Source organism: Taudactylus pleione, unplaced genomic scaffold, assembly GCF_031769625.1.
Source record: "Taudactylus pleione unplaced genomic scaffold, aTauple2 ptg000095l, whole genome shotgun sequence".
NCBI classification, from domain to species: Eukaryota; Metazoa; Chordata; class Amphibia; order Anura; family Myobatrachidae; genus Taudactylus; species Taudactylus pleione.
The window spans coordinates 26213945-26231114 of record NW_028284497.1 but is presented as its reverse complement, the minus strand read 5'-3'; the positions used below and the strand labels follow the sequence as shown (position 1 = coordinate 26231114).

The 17170-nt window shown below is 43.4% G+C and overlaps 1 protein-coding gene across 3 annotated transcripts in view; it reads right to left on the bottom strand.

The window, feature by feature from the left end:
* Positions 1-701: 701 nt before the first annotated feature.
* PRXL2C (peroxiredoxin like 2C) overlaps positions 702-17170 on the bottom strand; it is a 29543-nt gene continuing 13074 nt past the window's right edge. The window contains exons 5-7 of one of the 3 annotated variants that reach the window (XM_088470276.1): positions 5805-5936; positions 4716-4799; positions 935-996 (exon numbers count right to left, since the gene is read on the bottom strand). In XM_088470276.1, the coding sequence (XP_088326402.1) occupies positions 4753-4799; positions 5805-5936 (179 nt within the window). In that variant the 3' untranslated portion in view covers positions 935-996; positions 4716-4752. Of the gene's footprint in view, positions 997-4715; positions 4800-5804; positions 5937-17170 lie in introns of all 3 variants that reach the window. The other 2 variants (XM_088470274.1, XM_088470275.1) reach the window with 2 other exon arrangements.

The window sequence follows — 17170 nt, the reverse complement described above, 5'->3', positions numbered from 1 at the left end:
TTTATTTACACTGTCCATTAAACGTCAAATTTATGAAAGGCCTGTGCTACTGTCACATGGACAGCTCCTCCCATCACTCTAGGCTTCCTCTCTAGCAAAAGGCTTTCACATTTGGAACCTCAGTATTGTAGTATGTCCTGTTATAGAGCCTGAACACAAGTGGAATGCGAATGGACCTCGCAGACTTCAACATACGGTACATGCGCTGTGACTAAGAAATCTGCAGGCACCTGATCAGACATACGCACACTGAAGGAGATCACTCGTGTATACGGATAGATCCTTCCATCGACGGACCAAACTATCTGTGAAATGCCGGTTCTCATGATTAAACACCATGCTTAAGGCACGAGAATGGGCATTCTCCGACATAACAGCGTGCTGAATTGAATAGCTCCGGGAGCTCCTTTCGGCGCTATTCAATTCGCGTTGCATTGAACTCGATGATGTTCGGAAATTAGGGGTGAAAAATACGAGGACGGTAATAATTTTTTACAGCCACTGTATCAAACTCTTAAGGTATATAAGCTGCCATTTTAACAAACTGGCACTGACCAACCAGATATATCTTAGATTAGGCCACATGTGTATGTGCGTGTGTGGCCAAACCTGACTGTAACATGGTAACACTATATATGGGTAACTGTTAGCATTAAATACACATTTATTACATTGTGGGTTGCATACCATTTAATTCACTCTAAAAATAACCAAACATACAAAGATAAAAATAAAATAATGTATACATAAATCATTTCAATTGTTTTTAACATATAAATATATGTCTTGAATAAACCTTTTTTTTTTTAAATCTGGTTTGTATTTGCCAAATGAGGTGCTGTGTATTTGTTTGCACCTGCATATCACATCACACTTCTAGTACTGGAGACTTATTACCAAAATGGATTGTTTGCACTCCTGCATAACGAAGCAGGGAACTAATCGGTACATGGTTGTATCTGTTCATGTCACGATGCAGAACATGGACTCTGTTACCTGTAGTGAAAAATAGAAGTGAAGCAACGTCATTCTAAGTTGTATTGCCAGCCAAACTTAAGTTGGCAAAAAGCATTGACTTTGTTGAATGATTCAAAGAAAAGTTATTTAATTAATTTGTAGTGCTAAAATAGTCACTACTGTATACTGTTATTGTAGCAGTATCTAACAATTCTTGAGCAGTATAATAATTGAAACATGTTTGTATTTTAACCATGTGGGTGTTCTGATTTAAACATGCTGGTAAGCGACAAGTACTAGCATCTGCACAGGAAAATTGCTCTAATACCACTTTCAGACAGAAAAATCCCTAAAACCTGGGTTTTTCCCATATCTTTCAACCCTGGAAGGACCAAGGAATTTGCTCCTAACCCCCTTTCACACAGCACATAAATCCCGGGAAATTCCCGGGTCGACCCCTTTCACACAGAACACAGATTATCCCTGCAATATACAGTGTGTCATAATAAATGGACTGCTTTTATGGCACACAGAGATGAGGTCATGAAAAGTGTAGCCCGTGCCACGCCATCTCAGCCAATAAGCGCTGCTTACTATGCCCGGAGTAGAAAAACCCGGGTCGGCACCTTTCAGACAGCCACCAACCCGTGTAAGACCCGGGAAAAACCCAGGTAAATACCTGGGTCGAAGTACCGGGAATTAGGTCCCGTTTTGACCCTTTCAGACAGAGAAAAAACCCGGGTCGACCCGGCAAGAGCCGGAAAATTACTGGGTTCTTTTCTCTGTCTGAAAGGGGTATAAGTAGCATTACACCCATGTTGGGATGCCAGCACTGGCATTGTAAGATCTACATACTCATTGGTGACATAGTGAGTGTCAACCTCCTGATTGCTTACCATGCAGACAGAGCAGAACTCAGGAGCAAGGTTTAGTACCCAGACCGGGAGAATTGAGGTCTGCCTAGTATAGTAGCTATAAAAGATTTGGGGTTTGCATTGTATAGTGGGGGTTTGCACCATGTAGTAACCATGATAAGTCACTAGAATGCTGTAAGTATTGTACACCAGTCACTAGAATAGACTCTGCATTAGTCAAAATGTGATGTGGTTGTATTTGATTATACATTATCATGACATTGTCCTACATTTTATTGGCTATGTGACACTACGCCCACATCAGAAATATATATTTTTTTACAATAGTGTGTAGCCTATTATTCCTGCTTTTCAAAGGATACTTCTTTTTTTCACCTACTAGTTAATAATTTTCTAGAATCCAGAATTAAATCAATAGTATAATTTGGTATCAGTTCCTACAACTGTATCCCCTAATTTGACACCAAAAGGAAGTATGGAGAGGGGTTGTCACCTAAACAAACTTAATGAAATGAGTTATTTCAAAATGATTGATTTAATAATCTCGCCCCCACGAGTCCGGTAGAGTAAGTGCAGCTATATGCCACACTTACCACACAGTAGCTCCAGAGTTGCTGATTTTTGTTTGCAGCCCCACAGGGCTGTGTACAAAAATCAATGAGTCAAGAGCGAGATCAGGCCACCAGGGGGGCGAGTTCGGCTGCCGTTGATGGAATTTCCACTCTTTTTGCATTGGCAACTTGCATGTAATTGCATTGACCCCCAAGATTGAAGATTCTGGAATTGATGCTATAGAAATTCCAGAAATATAGTAAAGAATGAATAAAAAACAAAAATAAAATATGGTTGGATACAGTCTGTTCTTCTACTAGGAGCTATTGCACTCCATAAAACATTTACTAAATTGTGTATAACTTTTAGCTGTGCATTTTAAAGCACTGTATTAGGAAATCTAAGAGGTATATAGCACTCTTCACAGAAACTAGCTAAAATCACTTCATTAAATAAACCACATATGCAAAGATTTATATTTTGGGCATCATCAAAGTGGTGTGCTACATATTTTTTATTTAATGTGTTCTGGATCAAAGAAAGCTTTTAATTTGTAACACAATTTAAAAAAAAAAAGATTTTCCAAATATTGGCACCCCCTTTGGTGGAAATGACAGCAGTGAGCCACTTTCTGTAATGCTAAATAAGGTTGGCAAACACTTGTTGAGGCATCTTTGATCACTCCTCCATGCAGCACATTCCCGGTTCCTTGATATTCTTGGGTCGTTGCTTGTGGACTGTCATCTCCAATACACACCACAGGTTTTCAGTTGAGTTCATATCTGGAGACTGAGAAAACCATAGCAAAACTCTGATTTTGTGTCCCTGCAACCATTGTATGCTGCCCCTTTTTTTCTTCAAACAATGGTGTGCGCCTCTGGTGAGTGCCCCTATCTGCGACCCAGTCCCAGCCTGCACTTGGGCAGCCACTCCCTCCTTACCTCCCACAAACAGTCCCTGACTGTCAATCACACTGCGGCTAAATCCTTACTGCGATCACCGTTGGCACACATTAGCTGTACATGTGCACTGCGAATAAGCATGCGCAGACCACTGATAATCATTCAACTGCGCAAACATTGCCATTGCGTCCATCTCCGAATCAGGCCCATAATTCCATTTGTAGTTTCAAAAATGTTTTACATAGTTCAGGCGCTGTATTTTATATCTCGCTGTTTAGAAAGGTTTCTTTCGTGGAACTCTTCCAAAAAGTGTCTGATCACGGAGGTGGTATTTGACAGTGGATTTTGAAACTTTAAAATCCCAAAATTCAACTAAACTGTGCCGTTCTGAAATTGTGATGTTTTGGTTCTTGTTTGCCTCTCTTACTATCCTCCTGACTGTACGAGGGGGCAGTATGCATATGTGTCTTCTTCATGGCAAAGATTCAGCTGTTCCATGCTATTCTTGCTTTTTTATTATTGTCACTGACTACTGATTTTTTAGAACCATTCCTAATCTGTGCCGGTCCACAACCATCTGTTTTCAGTTGCCAGCTCTTGGTTTTAGCTATGTTGATAGATGATAAAGGGATTTTACATCTTACTTGCCTACTCTCCCGAAACGGCCAGGTGGTCCCAAAAATTGGGTGGCTCTTCTGGCCGCCCAGGAGAGTGAGGAAGTCTCCCCAAGCCAGACGCATCTTGCACCCAACTGCCCACTTACCGAGTGAAGTGGGCAGTCTGGATGGCAGATTACAGAATTTGCCACCCTGCTGTACAATGCTGGTATTCACTGCATTGTATTGTGATGGGGGGGGGGCAAGATGATGCAAACACTCTGCCAAGCCCCTGCACCACTTACTATGCCACGCCCCCAAACTGCATCCTGCGCCGCGCCCCTGAACTACCCCCCCGCCGTGCTTGAACTGGCTGCCCCCTCCCGAGACTTTTGATGTTTGCGATTATGTTTTACACCTGTATAACCCCGGGGGAAATAAGAAATAGTCATATCCAATGTTGCAGTTTCTGGAGACTGGGAGTAATAAAAAGACAGTTTTTTTGCACTAAGATGCAAAATACTTTAGTTTTATTTAAAAATAAATAAATTACCAATATATTTTTGAAAGAATACACTATTTTTAAAATAAAACAACACTCTTTTAGGAATGATGTCTGTTATATAAATGTTAAACAATTTCACTCAACAGTTTGAAGAACTTTTGAATCATTATATGTATTATTTATATGATTGTTTTTGCACAATTTCTTGGAGATGTCAGTCAGTAATTCTGGAATTGCCTGTATTTCCCTAACATTAACAACAACCTTGAACAATTTACACCATACGCCTCCATTTAGTGTGAAATATGCTTTATTCAAATTTACTCACCTTACTAATGTAAACAATTGTGTCCCAGAAATGAACGCTACCACTGCAGTAATATTACAGGATCAGTCCTGGATTCCAGTTCTCCTAACATAGTATAGTTATGGTTTGGTTTACTATGATAATGCATTTAATAGTAAAGCTCATATGTTATAGTACATAACAAATACACATATACAGATAGTATAATATCAGTGCGTCTCAGCAGGACAAGAGCAGTAGACAGAGAAGACGTTGGGCTGGGCAGAGCAGGAAGCAGGATCGGCCGGAGCAGTGGACGTTACAGGGTGGACCAGCGGGCAGACTGTGGTGATCTGGCATATGCCAGGTCCTTTTACTAATCCTATTATACTTTACTAAGGTAGGATGGGATGCGGGAGAATGGCAGAACCCCACAAAATTTGGAAGTCTCACGGACATTATGGCAGAATGCATTCATGTATATTACATATTAGGGGGTTGGAGGGATCAATACAATAATTGTCTAAGGGCGCATATCCACTACACAATTCGCTCCATGAGTGATATCGTGTAGTGTGTTCCCGGCAGTGATGTGCTGAATGCAATTAACGACATTGAGCACACACACTGAATGATATAATTCACAATATCATTCAGTGCCGGCACCCTCCCTCATCCCCCAACCTGCCTAACCTGACGATATTGTCAGGTTGGACAGCAGGTTCAGACGGGAGCTGGTCGTTGATGCCATATCCACTGGACGATATAATGAACCATTGAACGATAATGATATTGTTATTGTTCATTATATCGTCTAGTGGATAAGCGGCTTAAGTTCTGTCCCGTCTCTGGCATGTGCATTGGGAGCCGAGGGGAGTTCTACAGGTGAACAACATCCCCTCTCCATTGGCTCTCACTGAAGTGATGGAACAGACCGGCCAGTGAGGACGGAGGACCACTCTGCACCAGGAATGAGGCGGGTCAAGTGCTTGAGAGACAGAGCCTGGCGGGGGCAGGACGAGGGCTGAATGAAACTGGGTGGGACAGGTTGCAGACCGAGGTGCCTTTATAAGTAAATATTGTTTATAAATGGATAATTAAGCTGCAAATAAAACAATTTGCTTTACATACCTGGGCCTACTATTAACGCTCCACCTTGTTGTGCTGGGTCCCCTTGAAAATCAAATGCAGGACTTTTCATTGCTCTCCAAATGCTTTTAATGCTTCCAGCGATGAAGTTTGATTTCACATGGGGGCTTCCTGCTAAAATATTTAAAAAGCATATTCACCCACTGCAGAGCAATAATGTAGCAAGATTGGTATTGATAATGGTATTCCAAAAAATACGCAGCTTGGTTAGGAGGAAAAAAAAGCTTACAAAACTTAAATAAATGCATGAAACAGCAATTGAAATGAACAGGCAACATGCACAAAATGGAATCGGTATGTAATGCCGGCTGTCGGGATGCCTCTTGTCAGAATACCGACAGCGGCATCCCGATGGTTGGTATCCCAACCATCGGGATAAGTATACCTACCCTTCCCCATTCTCCCCCTCCCTTCTTGTAGCCGTAGCCTAACCCTCCCCACCCCGCACCCTAACCCTCCCCGTTAGCGCCTAAACCTAAGTTTCCCCCCCTTGTGCCTAAATCTAACCTTTCCCCCCCAGTGGTGCCTAACCCTACCCTCCCCAAAACCTAATGCTAACCCCGCTATGCTACCTAGCCATAACCCCCCCCCACCGCTCCGTGGCTCGCAACAAAACGGGGCGGCTGTCGATGTTGACCGACAGCTCGCCCCGTTTTGTAGGCGGGGAGGGGGTAGGGCTCTTTGAGGCCGTTTCCCCCTCTATTAGAGCAGGAAGCTCACTCTCTAATAGAGGGGGGGCTTGCGGGAAAGAGACCCTACTACAAGGGTCTCGTCGCAAGCCTGATGGTTGCGACCATCGCGACCATCACCTGGCCACTCGCAAAAGCTGTGGGTGGTCACCCATAGCTTAGCGAGTGGCCAGGAGGCCGGCTTAAAAAAAAAAAAAAACGCCCTGATTCAGGGCCAGAGTTACAGGGAGTCATGTAACTCTGTCAGTTACATCTATCTATCAGATGGAGCAGTACACTCCTTCTCCAGCGCCACATGCATGTGTTTCTTTCGCAATCTCCCTAAAATGCTTTTACAAAAGTAGGCAAGTATGATATGCACCTGCCTTCAAGCATATACAGATTTCACAGGCATATATGCGTCTCAATCATTCTACATTTGTTCACAATCACGTGAACACGCCTTGAGGTACTCAGCCTACATGTATGGTAGACAGCCTCTCTGTGAGCTGGTGTCAGATTTATGCAACTCTGCATAGGCATGTGACTGATTTTGTGACCATGCACACAGTGCCTTTGCAATTATAGATTGTACACTGAGACTTTTTCCCCATTATTGGCAGAAAATGACAGTTGAAATAAAGAACACTGGCTCCCATAGTAAACAAATTTTCAAAGCCCGCAGTCAGTGTGATTGGTTTATTTGTGGTCTTAAGTATTTTGACTGAAAATTACCATGGGTCCCATGGGCATATGACTAATTATTTTCAAGCATGAGCTTTCAACAAAAAAATATTTTTTATAAAGTTGAATTCATAGTGGTGAATTCAGAGCTGGCCCTAGCCCATTTGGTGCCCTAGGCAAAATTTTGACTGCGGCCCCCTAACAACTTCCCATACTGAGCTGAACAGCCCCTCAGGAAAAAAACAGGTGGCTCTCCTCAGTAGGTGCTGTCGATGTTTTAAGACCCATCTGTCTTTTCATCAGGACATGTCTTGAAACATCAACAGAACCTATGAGATATGTGATTTTTTTCTTGAGGGACTGTTCAGCTCGGTATAGGAATTTGTTTAATATGCTAGGAGGGCACCCTCAAGATTACCAGTAAATATATCCAGAGTGCCGGGCTGAATGTATATATATATATATATACACATACACACACACACACACACACACACACACACACACACACACACACACACATGTATACATACACACACACACACATATATGTATATATATACACATATATATGTATTGTATATACACACGCATATTATATATATACTGTATGTGTGTGTATGTATATACAGTATGTGTGCGTGTGTATATATGTATATACATACATATGTGTATGTATATATATATATATATACACACACACACACACACACACACACACACACACATATATACATACACACACACACACATATATGTATATATATACACATATATATGTATTGTATATACACACGCATATTATATATATACTGTATGTGTGTGTATGTATATACAGTATGTGTGCGTGTGTATATATGTATATACATACATATGTGTATGTATATATATATATATATATATATATATACACATACACAGTCAGGTCCATAAATATTGGGACATTGACAGAATTTTCAGATTGTGGCCTCTATTCACCACCATAATGGTTTTGAAATGAAACAAACAAGATGTGCTTTAACTGCAGACTTTCAGATTTAATTTGAGGGTAATTACATCCAAATCGGGTGAACGGTGTAGGAATTACAACAGTTTCAATATGTGCCTCCCACTTTTTAAGGGGCCAAAAGTAATGGGACTATCAACTGAAAAGCTATTTCATGGACAGGTGTGGGCTATTCCCTCGTTATTTCATTATCAATTAAGCAGGTAAAAGGTCTGTAGTTGATTCTAGGTGTGACATTTGCATTTGGAATCAGTTGCTTTCGACTCTCAATATGAGATCCAAAGAGCTGTCACTATCAGTGAAGCAAGCCATCATTAAGCTGAAAAATCAAAACAAACCCATCAGAGAGATAGCAAAAACATTAGGTGTGGCCAAATCAACTGTTTTTAACATTCTTAAAAAGAAAGAACGCACCGGAGAGCTCAGCAACACCAAAAGACCCGGAAGACCACGGAAAACAACTGTGGTGGATGACAAAATAATTATTTCCCTGGTGAAGAAAAACCCCTTCACAACAGTTGGCCAAATCAAGAACACTCTCCAGAAGGTAGGTGTATATGTGTCAAAGTCAACAATCAAGAGAAGACTTCACAAGAGTGAATATAGAGGGTTCACCACAAGATGCAAACCATTGGTGAGCCACAAAAATAGGAAAACCAGATTAGAGTTTGCCAAACAACATCGAAAAAAGCCATTACAGTTCTGGAACAACATCCTATGGACAGATGAGACAAAGATCAACTTGTACCAGAGTGATGGGAAGAGAAGAGAAGGAAAGGAACTGCTCATGATCCAAAACATACCACCTCATCAGTGAAGTATGGTGGTGGTAGTGTCATGGCGTGGGCATGTATGGCTGCCAATGGAACTGGTTCCCTTGTATTTATTGATGATGTGACTGCTGACAAAAGCAGCAGAATGAATTCTGAAGTGTTTCGGGCAATATTATATGCTCATATTCAGTCAAATGCTTCAGAATTCATTGGACGGCGCTTCACAGTGCAGATGGACAATGAGCCGAAGCATACTGCAAAAGCAACCAAAGAGTTTTTTAAGGCTAAAAAGTGGAATGTTATGCAATGGCCAAGTCAATCCCCTGACCTGAATCCGATTGAGCATGCATTTCACTTGATGAAGACAAAACTGATGGGAAAATGCCCCAAGAACAAGCAGGAACTGAAGACATTTGCAGTAGAGGCCTGGCAGAGCATCACCAGGGATGAAACCCAGCGTCTGGTGATGTCTATGCGTTCCAGACTTCAGGCTGTAATTGCCTGCAAAGGATTTGCAACAAAGTATTAAAAAGTGAAAGTTAGATTTAGGATTGTTTAGTTTGTCCCATTACTTTTGGCTCCTTAAAAAGTGGGAGGCACATATAGAAACAGTTGTAATTCCTACACCGTTCACCTGATTTGGATGTAATTACCCTCAAATTAAATCTGAAAGTCTGCAGTTAAAGCACATCTTGTTTGTTTCATTTCAAAGCCATTGTGGTGGTGAATAGAGGCCAAAATATGAAAATTCTGTCAATGTCCCAATATTTATGCCCTTGACTGTATATAGTTCCCCCCCAGCAGTGCCCCTAGTAGTAGTCAGTGCCCCTAGTAGTAGTCCCCCCAACAGCACCCCCAGTAGTAGCCCCCCAGCAGTCCCCCCCAGGAGTAGCCCCCCAAGCAGTCCCCCCCAGCAGTGCCCCTAGTAGTAGTGCCCCCCAGCAGTGCCCCTAGTAGTAGTCCCCCCAGCAGTGCCCATAGTAGTAGTCCCCCCCAGCAGTGCCCCTAGTAGTAGTCCCCCCCTAACAATGCCCCTAGTAGTAGTTCCCCCTCTAGCAGTGCCCCTAGTATTCCCCCCCTCCAGCAGTACTCCTAGTAGTAGTAGTCCCCCCTCCAGCAGTGCCCCTAGTAGTCCCCCCCTCCAGCAGTGCCCCTAGTAGTAGTTGTCCCTCCTTCCAGCAGTACCCGACAGACACACACACGGAAAAATAACAAAAGATTCCACTTACCTTATTCCCCGCTCCTCCGTCCACTCCTCTGTCCAGCGTCCTCCAGCGCCGGCCCGCTCTGCATGATGGAAGAGACGTCATGACGTCTCTCCCATCAGCCACTGCGGGAGCCGGAAGCCCGGCTTCGGCAGTGGGCGCAGCAGCTGATGAGAGTCTGTCTGACTCTCATTGGCTGCTAAAACAAACACACAGCTGCCGGCGCCAGCGGCTGTGTGTTTGTTCCTGGCAGTGTAGTGCGGACTGCACTTATGTGCGGTCCACACTGCCACCGTGCACCTGGTCTGATGGAAGCAGCTGGGTGGCTAACAGGGAGGCGGAGGCGGAGCCGTGTCAGTGGAGCCGAGGAGTGGACACGGTTGGGCATGCACAGTATGCCGTCCCGCGGCCATCTTGTTTCCTCCTGTAGCCAGAATGAGCTTCTGTACAGAAGCTCATTCTGACCTGGGCGGCTCAACTGGCCACTGCGCTGCCTGATCGGAGCTGCAGCAGCAGGGTAGGGGGAGGGGGGAACTGCGGCAGAGCCTTTGAATGCCCCTAGGCATTCCAGTCCCCCTAGGCATTTGCTTATTATGCCTATGCCTAGGGCTGGCTCCGGGTGAATTAAATTCCTTGCATGCTAGCAGACTTTTGGTCTGTCCCCTTTGGCAAGGTGGGAGGCTTGGTGCAGCAGAAGTGGGTGGAGAGGGGGCGTGGTGGCCCAATTGTGTCATAGAGGTCCCACCCATCCACTATAAAATGCCGCAATTACCAGCATTTTGAACATGGGGCGGGAGCCTAGATGATGCGATTTTGTGTGAATTTCATTTTTGGCCGCCTGCAACGCCCACTCCAACTCAGGGAAGTGGGTGGTACCAGACAGCCGTGGGCAACCTCCGGGAGACTTACCTACTTTTCGGGGCATCCGGGAGCACCATCCGAGATTTGGGATTGTAGTGCTTTTACCATTTGATGGTGGTGGTCCGATGTTTGCCACCATTGCATGGATCACATTTGATGGTGTTCTGATGATTGTTTATTTTTTTTTAATTCCTGTTAGCTATGCCTTCCCTGACTCATTCCTGGCTACTGTGTCTGCATCAGGGCATCTTCATGGCTTCGTTGGAGGCTTTCTCCCATTCTCTGTCTGCCTCAGATGTGACCCTGCTGACAGAGCCGGCCATAGGCATGGGCATTCTAAGCAAATGCCTGGGGGTGGCCTGGAATGCATTGGGGCATTCCAGGGCTCTGACACTGCCCTTGCCCCCTCTGCGATGCTGCCCCCCTTCGCGCCGCTGTCTCCCCCTCCCCTCCTGTTGCTGCCGCGATCGGAGCTCAGCTCAGCTCCGATCGGGCAGTACAGCAGTCAGCCGGTCTGGTGATGCACTGACTGCCTATGAGCCAGGTCAGAATGAGCTTCTGCACAGAAGCTCATTCTGGCTATTTGCAACAGTAGGAGACAAGATGGCAGCGAGAGGGCATCAGAGAGATAGCAAAAACATTAGGTGTGGCCAAATCAACTGTTTGGAACATACTTAAAAAGAAAGAACGCACCAGAGAGCTCAGCAACACCAAAAGACCCGGAAGACCACGGAAAACAACTGTGGTGGATGACAGAAGAATTATTTCCCTGGTGAAGAAAAACCCCTTCACAACAGTTGGCGAAATCAAGAACACTCTCCAGGAGGTAGGTGTATATGTGTCAAAATCAACAATCAAGAGAAGACTTCACAAGAGTGAATATAGAGGGTTCACCACAAGATGTAAACCATTGGTGAGCCACAAAAACAGGAAGACCAGATTAGAGTTTGCCAAACAACATCGAAAAAAGCCATTACAGTTCTAGAACAACATCCTATAGACAGATGAGACAAAGATCAACTTGTACCAGAGTGATGGGAAGAGAAGAGTATGGAGAAGGAAAGGAACTACTCATGATCCAAAACATACCACCTCATCAGTGAAGCATGGTGGTGGTAGTGTCATTGCGTGGGCTTGTATGGCTGCCAATGGAACTGGTTCCCTTGTATTTATTGATGATGTGACTGCTGACAAAAGCAGCAGAATGAATTCTGAAGTTTTTCGGGCAATATTATATCCTCATATTCAGTCAAATGCTTCAGAACTCATTGGATGGCGCTTCACAGTGCAGATGGACAATGACCTGAAGCATACTGCAAAAGCAACCAGAGAGTTGTTTAAGGCTAAAAACTGGAATGTTATGTAATGGCCAAGTCAATCCCCTGACCTGAATCCGATTGAGCATGCATTTCACTTGATGAAGACAAAACTGAAGGGAAAATGCCCCAAGAACAAGCAGGAACTGAAGACATTTGCAGTAGAGGCCTGGCAGAGCATCACCAGGGATGAAACCCAGCATCTGGTGATGTCTATGCGTTCCAGACTTCAGGCTGTAATTGCCTGCAAAGGATTTGCAACAAAGTATTAAAAAGTGAAAGTTAGATTTAGCATTGTTTAGTTTGTCCCATTACTTTTGGCTCCTTAAAAAGTGGGAGGCACATATAGAAACCGTTGTAATTCCTACACCGTTCACCTGATTTGGATGTAATTAACCTCAAATTAAATCTGAAAGTCTGCAGTTAAAGCACATTTTGTTTGTTTCATTTCAAAGCCATTGTGGTGTAGAATAGAGGCCAAAATATGAAAATTCTTTCAATGTCCCAATATTTATGCACCTGACTGTATATATATGCCACTGTGATATTTTTGGCGTCCACATATAAACACTTAGGCCCCCATTTATCAATGATGGTAAACACCAACGCAATTTTTCGTTTAGTATCCCTGTGAAACAAACTAAAAATGTACTAGTATTTACTAATACTTACCCCTCCAGCGAGGTCCCCTGAAGTCCTCCTCCGCTGGGCTGCTGGCTGGCTAATGCTGCCAGCATCAGGGCTCTGGTGTTATGCGCATGCGCAATGGTCCGTCTGCGCAGGTGCATAACACGGGGACCCGGCAGTGCCCGAAAGGCTTCGTCAAAGCCATAAAGGCACCACTGGGTCTCATTGCAGGCAATGGGGACCGCATTACACTCGCCATCTAAAAGATAGCAAAAGCAATGCTTGACAAATAGCGGTAACCTTTGATTACCGCTGTTTGTAAATCCAGAAAAGAAGACATAATTCCTTTAACGATCGCTAAATGGGTTATGCTTCATTGATAAATGGGGGCCTTAGATTGGTGGTGGGATTATCTGCTAGCGGCACCACTCAAAATTTTGCCTAGGGCACCAAATTGGCTAGGGCCGTCTCTGCCTGCTGATTCCCTGGCTCCCTCCCATCTCTAGGCTGCTGCTAAGTAACAGGGCACATTGAGACAGTGAGGGCCAATCAGAGATATCAGAGAGCCAGTCAGAGTGTAGCCCTCGGCCTTGCAGCAGCAATCAGTCAGTCATACACACAGCACAACAGTTTTTTCTGTGACTTGCTTCATTCCAAGTCTCAGTTTCAAATGCTCGCTGTTTCAGCACCCTGGTTCAAGAGATTAACCCGAATGAACAGACCGAACCTTAAACCGGGGACTTTATTTTATATATATATATATATATATATATATATATATATATATATTATGCATAGGAGAAAGGAAGTACTCTGCAGACTTGTAATGGAAATCAATAAAAGTCCTTTATAGTCATCAGCGTTTCGGGGTATATCCCCCCGTCTTCAGGGACAGACAGTTACATACAACCTTAAAACCTCAATGTGTATATAACCTTCCCCTGAACACTAATTATCCCCCCTGGGGCTCACCTGTCGGACGCCGCCCGGTGAAGTCCAGTCTCCATGCTGCAGCCCGGCTGCGCAGTGAGCGAGACGTCATCAGGCATTGTTCGACTCCACTTGATTACGATACACCGGCCTCAAATGGTATCTAGGCAACAGTGCTAACAATACATATCAACTAGGGCTGTGAATTAAATTACATAATATCTGAGCCCCAGTGGATAAACTAATAGATAATCCCACATTAAAAACTGTAACATCAGCAATGTACGCAAACAGTCACATCATTACGTAGGTATAGCATATAACCTCATGAAGAACTAAATGTTAATTAATAATTATTAGCAAATATAGAACAGACTAGCAATATGCTATTATATTATATGGTAGTATGCTACGGCGTAAAGCTCTGTACACCACACTCAATCTACCACAATACCATATACAAAACAACAATGTAGCAGGACCTAATGCCGATCATATCAAGCTTATTATAAAAAACATTGCAGCCCCAATGTTTCATTCAACCCCTTGGGTGCGAGTGTGTATAATGTATGAATCCATCTACTCTCCTTTTGGGGAAGGATTTTACCACATTTACCTCCCCTCAACTCAGGTTCATGGTCTATAATAATGGAGCGAATAGTTGCTACTCCATGTTTAGCAGTAACTCAATGTCTAGCGACCGGTTGGTCACTATATCCTGAGGTTACAGCTTGACGTATGGCACTCCTATGCAAGGCCATACGTTCTTTGAATTGACGTTGGGTTTTGCCTACATATGCCAGTCCACATGGACACGTCAACATGTAGACCACATGTGTAGTTGTGCAAGTGACGGCATAGTTGAGTTTATATTTTTTACCCGTATGGGGATAGCAAAATGTGTTACCTATAGATAAAGATCTGCATGTTACACACCCCAAACAGCGATAACAACCAATTTTTCTACTCTAGAAATGGGATGGCTGCGTTTTATCCAATTCAGTGATATCTAGCTTAACAACATAATCACGTATGCTGCGATATCTAGTATAACTGGGTAATAACCTTGTCTGGGCCAAAGAGGGTAAATCACTATCCGTAGATACTATGGGCCACCACTGTTTTGCCTTCTTCGTAATGTTAATACTATTAGAATTATATCTGTTAACCCAAGGAATGCACTGGGAGGAAAGCTTTTGTGACTTCTGATTATTGCCCTGTAAAGCAGCTTCATGGGAAATGTTCAATATTTTCATTTTTATTTATTCAAGCTCATGTCTTTTGTAACCTCTCTCCACAAACTTTTCCAGCATAGGGCCGTATTCAATTAGTTTCTCACCCGCGATACTTTTTCGCATGCCGGAATTTTCATGCGGAAAAGTATCGGGCGCGCTCCCACTATTCGCCGTATTCAATTAGAAAGGATGCAAAAGCGGCAGTCGGCGAAACTAAAAGAGGCGAAAAGTCCTGTCAAAAATGGGGAACTCTGTCTGACACCCCCCAAAAGATGCACTAACATTGGGGATCACTATACTAACCCCCGATTAGCCCTAATGAAGGTATTTGGGGTGCTTAGTGCCAATTAGCGCATTAACACAAGTGGTGAAGAATAGCATTAAGCAGTATTTTTATGTGAAAATAACTACTCCCAGCAAATTTGGGGTACTTGAAAATGGGTACTAACATATGTTTAAGTTGCTAAAGTGAAGTTTTAAATTACGTTAAAAATCCACCTGCCGCATGCACCTGCAATAAAAAACCACCTTGGTCTATTTTGCTAGTTTTTAAGTTTGTCCCCCAACTTTGCACTTTTTCACCCCTAAAATGAAAGTACTTTTTTTGGGTGTTCTAAAGTCTTTTTTAATTTTTTTTGACACAGTTTATCTTTGGGGGACTGCCCCAAGGGTGCAGGGGGGTTACCCGAGGTTTGCACCCTAAAACCGCAATTCTGCACTTTTTTCCGACTGCTATTCATAGGCAAAACTTTTCCTCTGATTACATTGCATTGACTTTACATGTACGCAAAAAGTCTTTGGAATTGAGTACGGCGGAAACTTTCCGCCTGGCGAAATGACGTCATCCGCGATACTTTTCTGCGGATTCTGACTTTTCGCCTCTAATTGAATACGGCCCCTGGTATCCAATGCCTGTTCTACCTGACTAGGATCAGAGGTTATATGTGTTACTCTCATGAATTGGGAATACGGTAACCCCTTGCGTAACGGAAGGGGATGAAAGCTCTCATGTCTTAACAAAGTATCCTATCAGTCTTTTTTGAGAATAGGGAAGTTGCAATATTACCCTGATCAAGAGTGATACGAACATCAAGATATTCCATATTAGTAGCACTAATCTTGTAAGTTAATTTGACTACAATTTTTGATTTGTTGTGTTTATCTAACATTTCATTCAGGGCTTCCGCCTTACCATTCCAGAATATCAACAAATCATCAATATAGCGGAGGTACATCCTAATCTCACTTCTTCAAGTGCCCTCATTGTAAAACATGCCAAGTTCCACCATGTACATAAACGCATTGGCATACGATGGGGCCACAGAGGACCCCATCGCACACCCGAACACTTGCAGATAGTACCGTCCATCATATACAAAATAATTATGGGTAATGGCGCATATCCACTACACGATATAAATGGATGATTGAACGATAATGATGTTGTTATAGTTCAATCGTTCATCAATCGTGCAGTGAATATGCCAGCAACGACCAGCGATGCGCGCTCCCGCTGGACGTTGTTGGCATCTGTCATCCCCTGACGATATCGTCAGGTTGTGCATGTTTGGGTATGAGGGAAGGTGCCTGAACTGAACAACATGTCATTCAGTGTGGGCACATTATCCACGGCACAGTATAATGAACGGTTGAACGATAACGATGTCGTTATCGTTCAATCATTCTTTCATCGTGTAGTGCACCTGAAGTACCAGCTTGAGCAACCTGACAAAGAACTCTAGAGATGGACCTTCATAAAATGGATTATCAGATATCAATAATCTAACAGTTTTCACACCTGCATCATGTGGGATACAGGTGTAGAGGCTGGAGCCATCCGCACTACATAAGATGATATGACCTTGCAATTGTCCCAAATCATGTAATTTCAGCAATGAGGTGGAGTCCTTCACATATGAAGGGATATTCTGAACACATGGATTTAATAGGGGAGCTAGGCACACAGATATAGGTTGGTATAATGATCCCCTGGCCGATATGATAGATGGATCATTCATACTTTTGTGCACCTTTGGAACACTA